Genomic DNA, 18,712 nt, shown 5'->3' with positions numbered 1-18,712 from the left:
CAAGCAATAGGAAGAAATTCAGGAAGTCCTCAACTTACAACTGTCCACTCAGTGACTGTTCAAAGATACAACGGCACCAGAGCAAGGGACTTGCGATTGTTTTTCACACTTACGACCGTTGCAGCCTCCTCTGTGGTCACATGGTTAAAATTCAGATGCTTGGCCACTGACTTGTATTCATGACGGTCGCAGCGTCCCCGGCACGATGCCATCCCCTTTGGCAACCTTCCTCACAAGCCAAGGCGAGGGGGAAGCGGGACTCACATAACGACTGGGTGAGCAACTTCACAGCCGTGGCAAGCAAGGTCGCAAAATGGGGCAAAAGTCGCTTAACAAATGTCTCACTTAGCCAGAGAAATTTGAGGCAATAATAATAATAATAATAATAATAATAATAATAATAATAATAATAATGAGAATAATGATGAGAATAATGATGAGAATAATGAGAATAATGATGATAATGATCGTAGTAATAATGATAATGATAAAAACAGTGATGATGATAATAACGACGACAACAACAGAGCTGGAAGGGGCCTTGGAGGTCATCTAGTCCAACCCCCTGCTCAGGCATTTCAGACAAAGGGCTGTCCGGTCTCTTCTTAAAAGCCTCCAGGGGTGGAGATCCACATGGTGGTCAGGACTACCTGTATTTGGGCATCTGGGGTGTGGATACGAATTCTGCATGGCGTGAACGAGGCTTGTGGGGCGGGGGGGGGGCTCAGCTCCTCAGCCAAGCCTTGAAATTTCACCCTCTTCGTGCCCCCCCCTTTTGTTTTACCCCCTCTGGGCACAGTACTCGACCGAACTGAAGAAGCTCTACTGCCAGATCGCCAAGACCTGCCCCATCCAGATCAAGGTGATGACCCCCCCGCCCCAGGGGGCCGTCATCCGCGCCATGCCCGTCTACAAGAAGGCCGAGCACGTCACGGAGGTGGTCAAGCGTTGCCCGAACCACGAGCTCAGCCGGGAATTCAACGAAGGTGAGTCCGCAGAAGACGGGAGGGTCTGCAGTATGGAAGAGAGCCCTGGAGGTCCTCTAGTCCAGCCCCATTGCTGAAGGAGGAGACCCCAAGAGAGCAGTAGGCAAGGAAATATCATTTTAATCTATGCTGATTAGGTACATTTAAAGTGGCAATAAAGTTTTTATTCTATTCTGTTCTGTTCTGTTCTGTTCTGTTCTGTTCTGTTCTATTCCATTCTGTAATTCTATTCTGTTCTATTCCATTCTGTAATTCTATTCTATTCTATTCTATTCTATTCTATTCTATTCTATTCTATTCTATTCTATTCTATTCTATTCTATTCTATTCTATTCTATTCTATTCTATTCTTCCTCTATTCTGTTCTGTTCAATATTCTATTCTATTCTATTCTGTATTTCTATTCTATTCTATTCTAGGAGCTCTTTAACTATATGACTGTTCACTTTGTGACCATTCAAAATTACAATATCACTGAAAAAAAACACCCTGGTCCTCCTTCCTTCCTTCCTTCCTTCCTTCCTTCCTTCCTTCCTTCCTTCCTTCCTTCCTTCCTTCCTTCCTTCCTTCCTTCCTTCTCTTTCCCTTTCTCTCTTTCCTTATTTATTAAATTTCATTTTATTTTTTTTAAATTGGTTTGCTGCCCATCTCGCTGCCTGATAAAAAATAAAAATTGGAAGCTTGGCAACCGACATGCATTTGCAAAGGTTGCAGCGTCCCGTGGCCGACAACCCCACGATCCGCTAAAATGACCGCAGCAATAAAAGGTCATAAAATCAGCTGCGACTCACTGAGCAACCGATGTTGTAGTCTCTGTGGCGGTCGTAAGTCAAGGACCGCCTGTATTTCAGTTTGGAGATTGGCTGGGCACCTTCAAGCCAAGTTTGCCAAAAAAGAGACCGGTCTCCATTTGCAGTTCACTCAAGGAGAAGAACTGGGGGGGGGGGGAATAGAATTTTTGGAATGATTTCCATCTGTTTTTTTCCAGGCCAAATTGCTCCTCCCAGTCATCTCATCCGCGTGGAAGGCAACAGCCACGCGCAGTATGTGGAAGACCCCATCACCGGGCGGCAGAGCGTCCTGGTCCCTTACGAACCACCCCAGGTGAGCTGGGCGGGCAGGCGGGGGAGGCCTTCCCAGGGGTCACTCCGGGTCTCTTCCTGCGCAAAAGGTCAAGTCCAGAAGGTCCAGTTCAGCTGATCTGTGGCTAAAAGCCTCTGTCCAGGCATCTCCTCAGCTGACCCTGAGCACCTGCGGAGAGTTCAGTAAAAGTCCGCAGAATTCAGTTTGGACTTTGTTCGCTTGTGGCTCCGTTGGATCCTAGGCTGATTCCTCTTTTGACTCCGCCCCCAGGCTCTGCCCCGCCTCCTACGCCTCTCCTTCCTTCCTCTCGTTCCTCCCTCCCTCCCTCTCTTCCTCCTCTTTCCCTTTTCTTTCTTTCTTTCTTTCTTTCTTTCTTTCTTTCTTTCTTTCTTTCTTTCTTTCTTCCTCCCTTCCTCTCGTTCCTCCCTCCCTCTCTTCCTCCCCTTTTCTTTCTTTCTTTCTTTCTTTCTTTCTTTCTTTCTTTCTTTTTTCTTTCTTTCTTTCTTTCTTCCTTCCTTCCTTCCTTCCTTCCTTCCTCCCTTCCTCTCGTTCCTCCCTCCCTCCCTCTCTTCCTCCTCCTTTCTTTCTTTCTTTCTTTCTTTCTTTCTTTCTTTCTTTCTTTCTTTCTTTCTTCCTTCCTTCCTTCCTTCCTTCCTTCCTTCCTTCCTTCCTTCCTTCTTTCCTTCCTTCCTTCCTCTCGTTCCTCCCTCCCTCTCTTCCTCCCCTTTTCTTTCTTTCTTTCTTTCTTTCTTTCTTTCCTTCCTTCCTTCCTTCCTTCCTTCCTTCCTTCCTTCCTTCCTTCCTTCCTCTCGTTCCTCCCTCCCTCTCTTCCTCCTCATTCCCCTTTCCTTCCTTTCTCCTTCCCTCCTCATTCATTTCTTCCTTTCCCTCTCTCTTTCCTCCCTCTCTTTGCTTCCTTCCTTCCTCCCTCCCTCTCTCTCTTTCCTCCCTCCCTCTTTCCCCTCTTTCCTTCCTTCCTTCCTCCCTTTCTCTTTCCTCCCTCCCTCTCTTTCCTTCCTTCCTTCCTTCCTCACTCCCTCTCTTTTTCCTCCCTCCCTCTCTTTCCTTCCTTCCTTCCTCCCTCCCTCTCTCTTTCCTCCCTCCCTCTCTTTCCTTCCTTCCTTCTTCCCTCCCCTCCCTCCCTCCCTCCCCATTTTCTCTGGTGGAAGAGACCAGGTCCACCCAGAAAGGTCCACATTAAACTGATCTGTTGCTAAAAGCCCTTGCACAGGGCTAAGGATCAAAGGGGGGCACTCAAGGGGGGGGGGGCTGGACAGTTCCCGTGTGGCTCCGTAGGGATTCTAGGCTGAGCCCTCTTTTGACTCCGCCACTCCTTCTACACCCCCTCCAGCAAACCCACCCCCCCCCCCGTGCATCAGAGAAGTGGAGAAGCAGTTTTCTTGCAAATGCAAACATCTTAAATGTGAGGTACAAGTGTCTGAAGCACATCTGAGCAGGAAAAAAAAATTGAGCGTTTGGCACAAAGCAGGGCATTCTTCAAATAAATAAACTGTAAAGACGGGAGAATAACATCGGTGTGCATTTATACACCCATTTTATTTTTTTATTTTTTTGCAAGAAGGTCAATTCCACGAAAAGCTTGGTTCTTAAATGAGCCAAATAGCTAGGCTCGCTGCAGGCTTGCAACCGCAAAAGTCCGGCGGAGAAGATTTTTAATAATCTCCAGAGATAAGTTCAAAGTTGTGAGATAAAATAGAAAATATAGAGAGAGATTTTACCCCTGCCTGTGGTGGTACGGTCTGTTTCCCACTTGGAAAGAAGACGCTTTATGCCAGGGGTCTTCAAACTTGGCCCTTTTATGACTTGTGGACTTCAACTCCCAGAATTCCTCAGCCAGCTTTGCTGGCTGAGGAATTCTGGGAGTTGAAGTCCACAAGTCATAAAAGGGCCAAGTTTGAAGACCCCTGCTTTATGCCATGATTTTGCAGAAATTCCCAATTTCCCAATCTTGGCCAATGCCGAATGAACAAATCAGGAAGAAGCCTCTGCATTGTAAAGTTTCAAATTTGCTGCTAGTCCTTATGGTGCTAGCCAAAACAGGGGACCTGGTTAGGTGCAACCCAGTGAAAGAGAGGATTAAAGCATCCAGGAAAGCAGGACAGTGTCTCTTGGTGTGTGTGTGTCTTTGTGTGTCTCTGTGCGTGCAGAGATAAACCCCCTATCTTTTGTGTGGTATCAGCAGTCACAACACCCAGCAATTAGTGAGGACCTACAGCTGTGATTCTCAGGTAACTCGAGATTCAGCCCTAACGCTTCCTCCTCCTTCTCTCCCCCACACCCAGGTTGGCACCGAATTCACAACCGTCCTGTACAATTTCATGTGCAACAGCAGTTGCGTCGGCGGCATGAACAGACGCCCCATCCTCATCATCGTGACGCTGGAAGCCAGAGAGTAAGTCGGTCGCGACGGCGGGAGGTTGCGGGAAATCTGGGGGAAAGAAAAAAAAAACCAAAAAAAACTCAGGGCGCTCGGCAACTGGCGTGTACTCGTGACGGTTGCCGCGTCTCCCGGGGTCATGTGACACACACACACCGTTTTGCTACCTCCTGGCAAGCAAAGTCAAAGGTTCGTTCGGCAAGCGTGATGCTCATTTAACAACCTGCAGCGATTCACTTGGCAAGCGTGGCGAGAAGGGTCGCAAACTGGGGCGAAACTCACTTAGCCCCTGTCTCGGTTAACTGGGTGGTCGTAAGTCGAGGACTCCCTGTAGTAGCATCCGGCTGCTCTGTGGGAGGGCTGAGTTCGCAGTCAGCGGTCAAAGCCAGCCAGCCCCGTGAGCCCGTTTTGAGCATCGTGGGCTCCATGCCTTCCCTCTGGCTGGATTCACATAACAAGATAAAAACCCAGGTTAACCGAGCAGAGATGCTGGTGTTTATAATGTACAGGTGGTCCTCGACTTACGACGGGCTCAAACGTACGACCTGGTTCGGATGGCTGCCCCCCCTCCCTTTTCAACCATCCTGCATTTACACTTGTCTGCAGCGTCCCGCAGTTGATGTGAGACCCAATTTGCTATATTTCCCCCCCAAAATGGAGCGTTTACTTCCAGTTTGGGGGACAGAGCACCCCATAGGAAACAGTGGATTCACTTAACAACCGCCGTGTTCACTTAACGACCCTGGCGCTCGCCGAATGACCGCGATGTTCGCTTAACGACCCTGGCGTTGGCTTCACAACGGCCGCAAGGAGAGATTGTAAAACTGGGTCGGTCACGTGGGTGACCCGCTTAGCGACCGTTGTGACCTAAGTCGTGGTTGTAAGTCGAGGACCAACTATACAAAGGGTGAATCCATCTCAGTCCGATCTGCTTCATGCAACGTACAACTTGGCTTTCTCACAAAACACCCTCACTAGAAAATTCCCACACCCATCAATAGCAATCGGGGTTAATTCGTGGCTTGGCCAGGTGACCCGTATTTCTGCTTGAGTCATTCCTGGAGGTGGCTGTCTGGTCTCAAGGGGCTGATGGGTTTTCTTTGCTTCACCCTGCAGCGGACAAGTCCTCGGCCGCCGATGCTTTGAGGCTCGGATCTGCGCCTGCCCAGGCCGGGATCGCAAAGCGGACGAAGACAGCATTCGGAAACAACAGGTCTCCGAAGGGACAAAGAACGGTGATGGTACGAAGCGCCGTAAGTAGCAGAGAAGCAGTCACCTTCCCTGCAGTGTTTTTCAAAGTTGGCCCCTGGAAGATGGGTGGACTACAACTCCCAGAATTCCTTTGGCACGGAATGCACTCCTTATGGTGTGTATCTCGCTGCGACCTGCTTAGTCTCTTACAATCCCTTCCACTGCGATCTCTCTGCTCCAGCGGATGGGCGGGGGGAAACAATCAGGCATACCTGGCTATGGAATTGTGGGAGTTGAAGTCCACCCATCTTCAAGGGGCCAGCTTTGAAATACACTGATTTAGGAGAAGGTCAGCTTTTGACTCGGTTAAGCGGATTTCACTAACCTGGTTTGTCCCACCTCACAACCCGAGAAACACCGCTATGTGCAGGCTTGGTGGCTGGTTCACAGGACCTGCTTGGCCAGGTCAGGGCTGAAATGGCTGAAGTTCCGCCTGGCTAAATGTTTCTTGGCTTGTCTCCTTCCCCCGTTTTGAGTTGCCGGGGGTTCATCCGGTGCATTTTGCCAAAAGTGGCCTCCAAAGCCATTCCCTAACCAAGTTAAGCGTATGTGTGAATGCGCCCTCGAGGGTCGGCCCGACGGGAGATAGAAGGGCCGCACCCAGCCCGAACTGGTAGGATTGTGTGCACAGAGTGAAATGCTGGATGATAACAACATCGATCAAGAGGCAGTGCAAACAATTCCATCGCCCTGCTGGTAACGGAGCCAACTTCCTTATCAGAAGAAAAAATAAATAGATGCCTGTGGTTTGAAATGGTTTTTTTTTTAAAAAAAAACACACACAAAAAAACAAAAAAATAACACAAGTTACGGTGTTAATTAAGCCCGACAAACGTTTAATGGAGCCTCCATAGGTCAGGGCAGTCTACCTCTTATTACCAGTGACTAGATAATTTCCATCTTTTGGGGTTTTGAAATGGGCTTAGAAAAAAAGAAAAACAAGCTGTGGTGTCAGTTAGGCCTGACAAACGTTAATAGAGCCTCCGTTGGTCAGGGCAGTCTATCTCTTACTACCAACGGCTGGGCAATTTCTATCTTTCCGGGTTTTAAAATGGACTTTTTTAAAAAAAAAAAAAACACCCCCAAAAAACAAGCTACCTGTATGTCAAGTAGGGCTGACAGATGTTAATAGGTGGGTCAGGGCAGTCTACCACTTGTTACCACTGGCTGAAATAATTTCCGTCTTTCTGGGTTTCCCCAAAGGCTTCTGGCAGGTGAAAGGAGAAGCCAAGCTTCCCAACGAGATGTGTTTCAGGGTGGAGGAAATACAGGCAGTCCTCTAAGTACGACCGATTGCTTCAAAGTTATGACAGAGCTCCCACCAAAAGGCACTGAGGACCTGTTTCTGGAGTTCTGATGGCCACCCCCAGCTCAGTCACATGACCACATTTTGGGCACTTGGCAACTGGCCCGCATTTATGGCTGCTCGCCGCGTCCGGCGGTCACGTGACCCTGATTTACATTTTTTGGACCTTTACTTCCCATTTTGGGCCAGAACATCCAATAGCAAAGAGTAGATTTGCTTAACAACCGTCATGTTCGCTTAATGACTGCTGCAAAAAAATAGGTCGTAAAATCAGGATAGTCAAGGTTTGACCTGCTTTACAACTCTCTCGACTTACGACCATAATGGGCAGGCTCCATTGTGGTCATAAGTTGAGGACTCCCTGTGAGGATTTGGTGATCTAGTGCAGGGCTCTCCAAATGTGGCCACTTTAAGACTTGTGGAGTTCAATTCCCAGAATTCTCCAGCCAGCTATACATTCCTTTTGATGTGTATCCCCATTGTGGCCGGCTTATTCTCTTGCAAATCCCTTTCTCTGCAATCTCTCCACCCCACAGGATAGGATAAACAGAAACAGGCCTGGCTGGTTGGGGAATTCTGGGAGCTGAAGTCCAAAATTCTTAAAAGTGGCCAAGTTTGGAAACCTGTGATCTGGTGGCAGCCAACATTGGCAACCAGGTGGAACAGTTTTACTTTCACTTTGCTGGGAGTTGATCTCTGAGGAGGGCCTGGAGTCCACGTGGGCAATGGCGAGGAAGTTGGACCAAGCCACCAATCTGCCAAGCTCTGGTGGGTTGTCCCTTTGTTGCCAGAAATCTTCTCCGTAAGTTTCTCCAGCTGGAATCTAGTGCTTTAGAGAAGCCCGAAGCATCCTGAGTCTTGGAGAAGGTCCTCCATCTGGGTCAAGTTGAGTTCCTCTTTCCTGATGGGCCCTCCAGTTGGCCAAGATCTTCTCTTGGTGGGCCTCCATGCTCTTGTTCTTTTCTAGAGTCTTGGAGAAGGTCCTCCATCTGGGTCAAGATGAGTTCCTCTTTCCTGATGGGCCCTCCAGTTGGCCAAGATCTTCTCTTGGTGGGCCTCCATGCTCTTGTTCTTTTCTAGAGTCTTGGAGAAGGTCCTCCATCTGGGTCAAGATGAGTTCCTCTTTCCTGATGGGCCTTCCAGTTGGCCAAGATCTTCTTTTGGTGGGCCTCCACGCTCTTGTTCATTCCTAGCTTCAGAGGTGGACTCAGAATTGCAACAGCTTCCACGAATTGAGATGTCCAAGTTGACGTTCCCTTGAGGCTGTTGGGTCACTTTCTTCTGTTTTCCTCTCGTCGGCAGCTTTCCGGCAGAGCACGCACAGCATCCAGATGACCTCGGTCAAGAAAAGACGTAACCCGGACGATGAACTCCTGTATCTCCCGGTAAGCAGGACCAGGACTTGTGTAAAAATGTCCAGGTGCTCACTTCCCTGCGGTTGGGAGGATGACACCTTGAGGGTTTTTTTGGCCCCAGCAAAGCTTTCAAACCTTGGAAGTCCTGAGAACCTCTCCTGTGCTTCTGAGTTGCTTTGTGTCCAGAATCTAGGAAGGTTGGAAGCAAGACCCCACCCACCCCTTCCATGCATGGGGTCTCCAGAACGTGGCCTACCCCTTTCCTGACTGGAGACTTTGAAGGGAGGAAGGAATGAGGATTAGAGGTTTTGGCTAGGCACTCAAAATGTGGTGTCTCCTGAGTTTTTGGACACGTTGAGCTAAACTTCTCTCGGAGAGCTAATCGGGGCCAGACCTGGTGAGATTTTGGATGGGAGAAAAGCAGTAGCACTTATATACCGCTCCACAGTGCTTTACAGCCCCCCTCTAAGCGGTTTACAGGGTCAGCCTATCGGCCCCCTCCCCCCCAACAGTCTGGGTCCCCAACAACCTGGAAATCTCATGGCTGTACCACGTATGTTGAGGAAGTCTGAAGAACATCCTTGGAGAAGGCGGGAGAGGACAGTTTCCATAGGGCCACCAAAAGGACAGTGTAGATGTGGACATGAGGTCCCCAGGCTGAAAGATAGTTCATCTGTTGAAGGACCTTTTGGATAGAAAAAGGATATTTTTTGTTCGGAGTTGAACTGTGGGGCCCTGGGTGCTCTCTGAGCTGGGGGGTTTCCTTGCAGACGTTTCATGACCCAACTAGGCAACATCATCAGTGCTAGAATGGAATGAGGTGTGTGGAGAAGAGGAGGAAGAGGACTGTGGGGTCCTTGGTACTCTCTGAGCTGGGTGGTTTCCTTGCAGATGTTTCATGACCCAAGTAGGGAACATCATCAGTGATAGAAAGGAGTGGGATTTGTGGAGAGGAGGAGGAGGAGGAGGAGGAGGAGGACTGTGGGGTCCTTGATGCTCTCGTGAGCTGGGTGGTTTTCTTGCGGACGTTTCATGACCTCACTAGGCAACATCATCAGGGCTAGAATGGAATGAGGTGTGTGGAGAAGAGGAGGAGGAGGAGGAGGAGGACTGTGGGGTCCTTGATGCTCTCTGAGCTGGGTGGTTTTCTTGTGGACGTTTCATGACCTCACTAGGCAACATCATCAGGGCTAGAATGAAATGAGGTGAGTGGAGAAGAGGAGGAGGAGGAGGAGGAGGAGGAGGAGGAGGACTGTGGGGTCCTTGATGCTCTCGTGAGCTGGGTGGTTTTCTTGCAGACGTTTCATGACCTCACTAGGCAACATCATCAGGGCTAGAATGGAATGAGGTGAGTGGAGAAGAGGAGGAGGAGGAGGAGGACTGTGGGGTCCTTGATGCTCTCGTGAGCTGGGTGGTTTTCTTGCAGACGTTTCATGACCCCACTAGGCAACATCATCAGGGCTAGAATGGAATGAGGTGTATGGAGAAGAGGAGGAGGAGGAGGAGGATGGTGGGGTCATTAGTGATCTCTTAGCTGGGTGGCTTTCTCGCAGACGTTTCATGAGCCAACTAGGGAACATCATCACTAGAGGACAACGTTCTTGGTGTCCTCCATCCACTCAGAGTTAGGCCTCTGGAAATCTGGAGGACCCCAAGCGGCAGACGTGGTGACCAGGAAGAGGGTTCGGGACGCGGCGCTTGGTGTCTTCTGCCCTGGGCTCCTCCTTCACGCCTTTCCCCCTCCTCTTGGCTCAGGTCCGTGGCCGGGAGACCTACGAGATGCTGCTGAAGATCAAGGAGTCTCTGGAGCTCATGCAGTTCCTCCCCCAGCACACAATTGAGACTTACCGCCAGCAGCAACAACAACAACAGCAACACCAACATTTGCTGCAGAAACAGTGAGTCCCGCCAGTTGCGACTTTTCGGGCTGCGCCTGCCTTGCACAAGGACCTCCTTTCCTTTACTAGCACTGGTTGCTGCGGCGTGTTGGTTGTTCGTGGTGTGTTTCGGCAACCTCGGCTCTTTTATGCCTCATGGACTTCAATTCCCATGAGCTGTGCTGACTCAGGAATTCTGGGAGTTGAAGTCCATGAGTCATAAAAGAGCCGAGGTTGCCTACCCCTGGGCTAGGAGGTCCCACTTGCCTTGGTTTGGTGTGTGTGTGTGTGTGTGTGTGTGTGTGTGTGTGGCTGAGACCCTTTGAGGTCATGTAGACGCATGCTGGTAGGAAAGGGGTGAGGAACCTTTCAACCGTGGGGTCCGTCTCCCGTCTGAAGAAACGAGCCATTTTTCCAGCATTGGTTGAGGGGAGACTAACGGAGCTGGAAGGGACCTTGGAGGTCATCTAGTCCAACCCGCTGCTCACCGCAATAAAAAACCGACACCTTTTTGGACAAATGGTGGTCCAATCTCTTCTTAAAAGCCTCCCCTGGCGTGGAGCACCCACAACTTCTGGAGACAGGCGGTTCCACTGATTAAACGTCTACGGAGGTTCCCCGTCATCCAGGTCCTGGCTGTCCCCAAAGGTGCTTTTTCAAACGACAACTGTTTTTCCCCGGAAGGTGTTTCGCTCCTTCATCCAAGCAGCTTCTCCAGTTCTGAAGAAGGTGGATGAGAACTGAAGAGGGCTTCTTGGATGAGAAGCGAAACGTCTTTCAGGAAAAACAGAGGAAGTCCAGTTGCCTCTTGGAAAAAAAAAACACCTTCGGGATTTCTAGTCATTCTTTGTTCTCACATAATAATAATAATATTAGTAATAATAGTAATAATAATAACAACAATAATAATAATAAACTTGGAAGGGACCTTGGAGGTCATCTAGTCCAACCCCCTGCTCAGGCAGGAGACCCTATACCATTTCAGGCAAATGGCTGTCCAGTCTCTTCTTAAAACTTCCAGTGTTGGAGCATTCACAGCTTCTGGAGGCAGGATAATAATAATAATAATAATAATAATAATAATAATAATAATAATAATAATAATAATAATAATAATAATAATAATAATAATATAATAATATAATAATAGTAGTAGTAGTAGTAGTAGTAGTAGTAGTAATAGTAATATAATGATGATGATGATGATGTTGGAAGGGATTTTGGAGGTCCTAGTCCAACCCTTGCCAGTTGTCCTCACTGTCAGGAAGTTTCTCCTTAGTTCCAGGTTGCTTCTCTCCTTGACGAGTTTCCATCCGTGGCTTCTTGTCCTGCCTTTGGGCGCTTTGGAGAAGAGCTTGACTCCCTCTTCTTTGGGGCAGCCCCTGAGAGACTGGAACACTGCTATCATGTCATCCCCTGGTCCTTCTCTTCATTAAACTGGACATACCCAATTCCTGCAACCGTTCCTTGTATCTTTTAGCCCCCAGTCCCCTGATCATCTTGCTTGCTCTTCTCTCATGTGATCATGGAGATGCTGCATAAGCATCTTTTTAAGCCACTTTTTTCAGTGTCGTAACTTCAGTCATTAAACTGCCATAAGTCAAGGACTATCTGTGTACACACACACACACACACACACACAAACACACACACACACGGTACGCTGCCAGATGCAGCAAAGATGTGGATCTGATCGTGAGCGTGTTGCAAGGCCTGGATAGCTGGGTTTGGCAGGGGAAATGAATGATTGCGCTTACGCATAAAAGGTGAAAAACTGGAGGAAGTAGAAGCGTCTGTGTACCGTGTGGTTTGCTCATAGCCTGATTCACCTTCGTGGCCACCTGCACATTCCTTGCTTATCAGTTCCGTGAAGACCCCTCCCCGTGGCTGGACTCAGAGCCTGGAACTAAAAGAGGCCACGCAAAAGTCTCAGCTCCAGAAACCTGGGAGATAAATTGGATTCCAGCCTTCTTTTTGCCCCACCTATCACATTGGTAGGCAACCTTGGCTCTTCTGGGATTCGTGGACTTCAACTCCCAGAATTCCTGAGCCAGCCACGCTGAGGGGAAAGGGAGAGGTTTCCAAGCTGAGCCATGCTGGCTGAGGAATTCTGGGAGTTGAAGTCCGCGAGTCATGAGGAGGCCATAGTTCCCTCATGCTGGCTGAGGAATTCTGGGAGTTGAAGTCCACGAGTCATCAAAGGGCCATAGTTCCCCCCTGCTGGCTGAGGAATTCTGGGAGTTGAAGTCCACAAGTCATGAAGGGGGTCATAGTTCCCCCACGCTGGCTGTGGAATTCTGGGAGTTGAAGTCCATGAGTCTTGAAGGGGCCATAGTTCCCCCACGCTGGCTGAGGAATTCTGGGAGTTGAAGTCTGCAAGTCATGAAGGGGGTCATAGTTCCCCCATGCTGGCTGAGGAATTCTGGGAGTTGAAGTCCACGAGTCAACAAAGAGCCAAGGTGGCCTACTACCCCTGCCTTAGGCATATCTAGCCTGTGGAAGAGTTCCAGGCAAGAAACCAACATTACGGATGTTTTGCCCTCAGCTGCGGCCTCCGCGGGGGTGTAATCGGCATGGACGTGGCATCTTGTGGGTGCTATGAAGATGGGGGTCCTTCTGCATGCAAGGCCCGTGCATGGGGGGGGGGGCGTTCGAAGAAGCTTCCTGCGTCTGCAGAGTTTGATGCTTGCTTTGGAGTAGAAGAAAGAAAAGCTCTTCGTTGAAGCATTTTGGGGCATGGCCATGATCCTGTCCTGGCTTTCCTTTCCGCACTCTGGTCCACGCCTGATCACCGGGAGTCCGAGGCGGATCGCTGCCTCGTGTTTCAGCGCAGACGCTGCTTTCCGCGGCTGCTTAACGTCCACGGGAAGCATTGGGGTGCCGCTGTCTTACCCAGGGAGCAGAGCCCACCCCCCAAAAAAAACTTGCCTTCTCATCCTTCAGGGCCATCCAAGAGGCCAAAATTGAAAGACGGCGGCGTTAGATCCGTTTTTTTTTGTGTTTTTTTTTTAATCCTCTGGGATTTACTTCTTCCTTTCCCAAGAAGGAAACGGAGGAGGAGGAGGAGGAGGAGGAGGATCCATCCCTCTTTGGCCTCCTTGACGTGGCGGAAGTGTGATTTTTGCGTTAGCTCCAACTCATCCCGGTGCCCGCAGCGACAGCAGGGAAGGGGTCCTTTTCAGCCGCTCCTGCCTTTCTGTGCCAGGTTTGGAGGGAAAGCCTTGGAAGGGAGTGGAAGCTCAGCTGCTCCCGGTGATCACGCAGTCCTCTCCCTCTCCCTCTCTCTCTCCCTGTCTCCATCCTCCCCTCTCTCCCTCTCCCTCTCTCCTTTCTTCTTCCTCTCTCCTCTCCCCCTCCGTCTCTCTCCCCTTCCCTCTCCTCTCCTCCCCTCCCCTCCCTCTCTCTCCCCTCTCCTCTCCTCACCTGTCCCTTTCCCCTTCCCTCTCTCCCTCTCCTTGTCCCGTTACCTCCCTCTCTCCTCTCCCTCTCTCTTCTTCCCCTCCCTCTCCCCAACGTTCCTCTACTCTCCTTTCCCCATGATCTCCCTCTCCTGTCCCTTTCTCTCTTCCCTTCTCTACTTCCTCTCTCCTTCCCTCTCTCTCCTCTCCTGCCCCTTTCCTCTCCCTCTCCCTCTCCCTTCTTCCCTTCCCTCTCCCCAACATCCCTCCCCTCTCCTTTCCCCATCCTCTCCCTCCTTCCTCTCTTTCCTCTCTCTTTCTCTCTCTTCCCTTTCTTCTCCCTCTCCCCTTCCCTCTTTCCTCTCCTGTCCCTCCCCTCTCCCTGTCCTGTCCTCTCCCTTCTTCCCCTCCCTTTCCCCTCTCCTCTCCCCATCCTCTCCCTCTCTCCTCTCTTTCCTCTTCCTCCCTCTCTCTCTCTCTCTTCCTTTTCCTCCCTCTCCCCTTCCCTCTTTCCTCTCCTGTCCCTCCTCTCCCTCTCCCTGTCCTGTCCTCTCCTCTCTTCTTCCCTTCCCTCTCCCCAACATTCCTCCCCTCTCCTTTCCCCATCCTCTCCCTCTTTCCTCTCTTTCTCTCTCTTCCCTTTCTTCTCTCTTCCCTCTCCCCCTCCCTCTCCCCTCTCCTCTCCCCAACTTGTCCCTCTCTTCTCCTTTCCCCATCTTCTCCCTCTCTCCTCTCTTTCCTCTTCCTCCCTCTCTCTCTCTTCCCTTTCTTCTCTCCTCCCTCTCCCCTCTTTCCTCTCCTGTCCCTCCTCTCTCCCTCTCCCTGTCCTGTCCTCTCCTCTCTTCTTCCCTTCCCTCTCCCCAACATTCCTCCCCTCTCCTTTCCCCATCCTCTCCCTCTTTCCTCTCTCTTTCTCTCTCTTCCCTTTCTTCTCTCTTCCCTCTCCCCCTCCCTCTCCCCTCTCCTCTCCCCAACTTGTCCCTCTCTTCTCCTTTCCCCATCCTCTCCCTCTCTCCTGTCTTTCCTCTCCCTCCCTCTCTCTCTCTCCTCCCTCTCCCCTTCCCTCTCCATTGACCCCCAAGGTCCCTTCCAGCTCGCTTATTCTGCCTTCCGCATTCTGTGTTTCCCCTCTCCCTCTCCTCCTCCTCCTCCTCCTGCTTCATTTTCACGCCTGTCTCTCCTCCGATTCCTTCCTTCCTTCCTTCCTTCTTCGCAGTCTCCTCTCGGCCTGCTTCAGGAGCCCAGGAGCCCGGAGGGACCTTCCCCAAAGACGCGAGGCCACTTCCAGACATTCCAGCCGTCTCAACTCGGCCTTTCCTTCCTAAAACCAACCGGTTTGAAGGAGATGGAGGAGTTTTTTGTTTTTTTACTTGTCCAAACTCTTTCATCGGGGTGGGGGACAAAAATAACTTTTGAGGTGTAGCCAGGCAAAGTGGCCGATCGGGTCTGGGCAGATGGCCAAGGGTGCCGTCATGGCCTCCTGATACTCCTTCGGCTTCTACGTCTCTAGTTTCCGTCGCACCAGATCTGGATTGGCCCTTATCCTGCGACGTCAGCCGCTTTCAGGAGAGGCGTGAAGACCCTGAGACGTTTCCTCTGAAGAGGACTCGCTTTACCCAGAATTCCTTAAAACGGGGCTTAAGAAAGGAATGGAAACTCGGATTCTCCCGAAGGTGCCTTTCCAAGAGGCAGCTCCTCTGAGTCTCTCCTTGAAGACGTTTCGCTTCCCCTCTGAGAAGCTTCAAGGATTTTGATTCTTTGCAGTCCTCTGGTCATTGATCCTCTTCCTGAGACTTATTGAGGCCGCTTGGAGGTTTACCTGCCGCCTCTGGGTCACCTGAATCAAGAGTGCAAATGGGCCTGGCTCTTTTTTTTCCCTTTTTCTTTGGAACTGCTGAAAAGACCGTGTTGTAGAGTAGGTGGGAGATGGGTGGTGTGGTATCCCTCCCCCTCTTGTAAGAGGGCTGCCGTTTTAACCTAGATGACCTCTTGGAAACTCGGATTGCAAATCCGCCTGCGGGTTAAATGCTGGTCAGGGACTAGTAAACTATAAAAAAAATACGAAGAGAGCATTTCTGCGGGCAGAGAAATTGTAGATAAATGTTTTTTTCCTTGGATGGCCTCTTGCCGTTCGCAACTCTTCGACCTTGGTGGCCCAAAAGCTTCGGCAGACACATCTGGATTTCCCCGTGGCTGCAGCCCATCCGAGTCCATGAGAGATTACGGCTGCAGATCCAGGCTGTGTCCACACCTTCCGACATCATCTGCTCATGCGTTAGAGGAAGGTTGAGAAATGGCTTTTGATGTGCTGTTGTTGCGTTGTTGTCTCCCCCTCCCCCCTCTCCGATGTGTGCTACCACACCCAGACAGAGTGTGGGATAGAGCTGAGAAGCGCACGGTGTTTGATTGCTGAAACCTTGGTTGCGAAATTAAATAAAGACGTTCAGTTCCGTAAAACCGGAGTGAAATCAGGGCGGCGTCCCTTTTTTGCAGCATTGAGGTTGAAGAATCAGAATTCCCTGTCTTCTAGGGCAGGGGTCTCCAACCTTGGCAACATTAAGACTTGTGGACTTCAACTCCCAGAATTCCCTGATCCTAATGCGTTCTCTTAGATGTGTACCCCCACTGTGGCCTGCTTACTCTCCTATAATCCCTTTCGCTGTAGTCTCTCCACTCTAGGAGGCCGGAGGAAAGTCATAGCCATGGCTGGCTGGGGAATTCTGGGAGTTGAAGTCCGCAAGTCTTAAAGCGGCCAAGGTTGAGGACCCCTGCTTTAGAGATAAGCACGTTTGAAACCCAAATATTAAGGCGACTGGCATAAAACCCACTGATGGTGCAGGCTACGCTAAATATATACAAAAAGGCCAAAATAATAATAATAAAAAAGGTTAATGCAATCGGTTAACACAAGTCAGCTAAGACCGAGGCTTGGACAGGAGGAATCTGGTCCCTGGCACGAGTCGGGGGTCCCCGGGGCAGTGCAAGGAGGAAGAAATTTGAGCCGTGGCCTTGGATTGGCCCTGACTTCAAGGCAGCCCGAGATTTGGAAGGATGGAGGGGGGGTCTTCTGAGATGTAGCATCTGATTGGTTCCCCCCCCCCTTTCCAGTAAAGAAATGGACAAAACAGGTTGGCTGCGAGTTCGAGAACAACTTCAAAACGCAGATTTAGGCTGAAACCGATCTCCTTCGGTGGGTCCTGCCCCCCCTACGTCCCCCCTTTTGTCGCCAGATTGAGTCCTTATCCAGATGGAGACCTTCCTTCCCACGAGGGCCGTGCACGGAGCAAAGCCTTCAGAGGTCCAAGATGGGATGTCTGTCTGGATTGTGAGCGGTGCCGTTGGTCCGTCTTGGTTGCCCGGATGCCCTCACTAAATGGAGCAAAGATCAGATGGGATGAAAGGCCGGGTCCAGACGCGAAGGTTGGGTTAAGTTGACTGTGTCAAGTTTCCAACGTCTGGGCTTTGCGAGTGACTCTGAGGCACTGTTCACCTTAAAAGTCCTTTATTCAGCCTAATACACCGGCAAAGGCTTGCTCGAAGGAAGCTGGAATCTGAAATCTCCTCCCCCTTGCGCAATATATTAAAACGCAAATTCTCCACCTTTCTAATATTGTCATTAATCATACTCTCCAATTAATTTAAAGAATCAGTTTCCCTTCCGTTAGAAGACCCGCCAAAGCCTTATCTTCTTTAGAGAGACAAATGGCCTTGAAGGTGCATTCCTACTCCTCCCCCCCTCCTAACCTTAAACTAAAGCAATACACTAGTCTTAAAGCAATACACAAGTTGAACATATGAAATGGCTCCTTCTTCATCTCTTGTCAAGCAATAACATTCGATGTTAGCAGCATTGACATCCGCCCCCCCCTTAGAAAAAGTTCAGATCCTGTAATGCAAACAAAACACAAGTTAGGAACTGGCTTTTGGTTTGTTGGGGCGTTTCTCATAAAACCTGTCAGCTTTCACATCAGTAGATTTCACCCAAGTGGCTTCAGAAAATGGGTAACCCTTTCACTGTACTAGGTACTGCAATTTTCCCTTAAAAGATTCTAGAGTCAAGGATACGTTTCACTTCGTAATGGGTCTGACCCGCTACCACGAGGGGTCCGGGTACCTTCTTAGGGGGAGGTCTTAAAGTGGAGGTTCGAAAAGGTTTCGGCAAGCTGCAATGGAACACCGGGTGAATTTTCCCCCAAAGTCTGGGGAGTTTCAATGTCACTGTGACCGGGTTGATGATTCTCACAATGGGGAAAGGCCCCAAGAATTTCGGTCCCAATTTCTTATCGGGTAGTTTAAGGCGTAAGTATTTGGTCGACAAATAGACCTTTTCCCCAACTTGGAATGTCCTTTGGCGAGCTCTCTTTTTGTCAGCTTGCTTTTCGTAGGTCTCTGTTGTGATTCAGGGTCAGCCTGTGGGTTCGGCAGTTGGGTCGGACGACTCAGAGGAGGAGGGGGGTGTTGAAGACCTTGCTGATGAGAGCCCTCAGCCAGGCCCCTCCCACTTGGTCACCACGGAGATCCAGCTGTGTGAGCCTGACAGTGTGGATGAAGATGACCCACAGCTGGCCCTGTTCAAGGATGCCCGACGCAGGAGGCAGTCAATCAGGAGTAAACAGAGGAAGGCAATGGGGCTCCTCGGAAGGAGGCAGAGAGAAGCCACACCCTGAACTCTATATAAGGGGAATGTGTGGGAGGGCTGGTTTGCTGAAGGCAACCGCTTGTATAGTTCATGTTTCTTAAAGCTCCTGTTCCTTGGTTTGTCTTGTTCCATTTGTTTTTGTGGTAATAAATTTGGCAGGCGTAATTCCAGCCTCTTGCCTTCTTGTAAAAGGGGTTGTCCCTGCCTTTTCTGCAGGCTGGTACAGAACAGTCTCAAAGATATTTTTAAGGCCACCATATTTTCCAAACTTCTTCCCAACCCCTCACCCACTGATCGAGAGTCTGGGAAGCGGAGGGTAACTTGAGGGTATTCCGGGATGGGGTTGAAATCTTTCCCTGTGGCTACACGGAAAGGAGTGTAGCCGGTGCTGCTATGTACTGAATTATTGTAAGCCACCT

General features: G+C 50.2%; 1 protein-coding gene across 6 annotated transcripts in view; it reads left to right on the top strand.

Annotated features, from left to right (window-relative positions):
- Nucleotides 1-18,712, top strand: part of TP63 (tumor protein p63) — a gene marked incomplete at its 3' end in the record, with an annotated part of 133,249 nt that overhangs the window by 100,099 nt on the left and 14,438 nt on the right. For 4 of the 6 annotated variants that reach the window (XM_083363964.1, XM_083363961.1, XM_083363962.1 and 1 more), the window contains 6 exons: nucleotides 800-986; nucleotides 1,975-2,090; nucleotides 4,373-4,482; nucleotides 5,584-5,720; nucleotides 8,327-8,409; nucleotides 10,135-10,277. In XM_083363964.1, the coding sequence (XP_083220090.1) occupies nucleotides 800-986; nucleotides 1,975-2,090; nucleotides 4,373-4,482; nucleotides 5,584-5,720; nucleotides 8,327-8,409; nucleotides 10,135-10,277 (776 nt within the window). Of the gene's footprint in view, nucleotides 1-799; nucleotides 987-1,974; nucleotides 2,091-4,372; nucleotides 4,483-5,583; nucleotides 5,721-8,326; nucleotides 8,410-10,134; nucleotides 10,278-14,870; nucleotides 15,242-18,712 lie in introns of those variants that run through there. The other 2 variants (XM_083363965.1, XM_083363966.1) reach the window with 2 other exon arrangements.

The sequence above is a fragment of the Vipera ursinii genome, assembly GCF_947247035.1.
Source record: "Vipera ursinii genome assembly, chromosome: 5".
Lineage (NCBI taxonomy): Eukaryota > Metazoa > Chordata > Lepidosauria > Squamata > Viperidae > Vipera > Vipera ursinii.
Note: the sequence above shows the minus strand (reverse complement) of the source record. Positions and strands in the feature narration are given on the sequence as shown.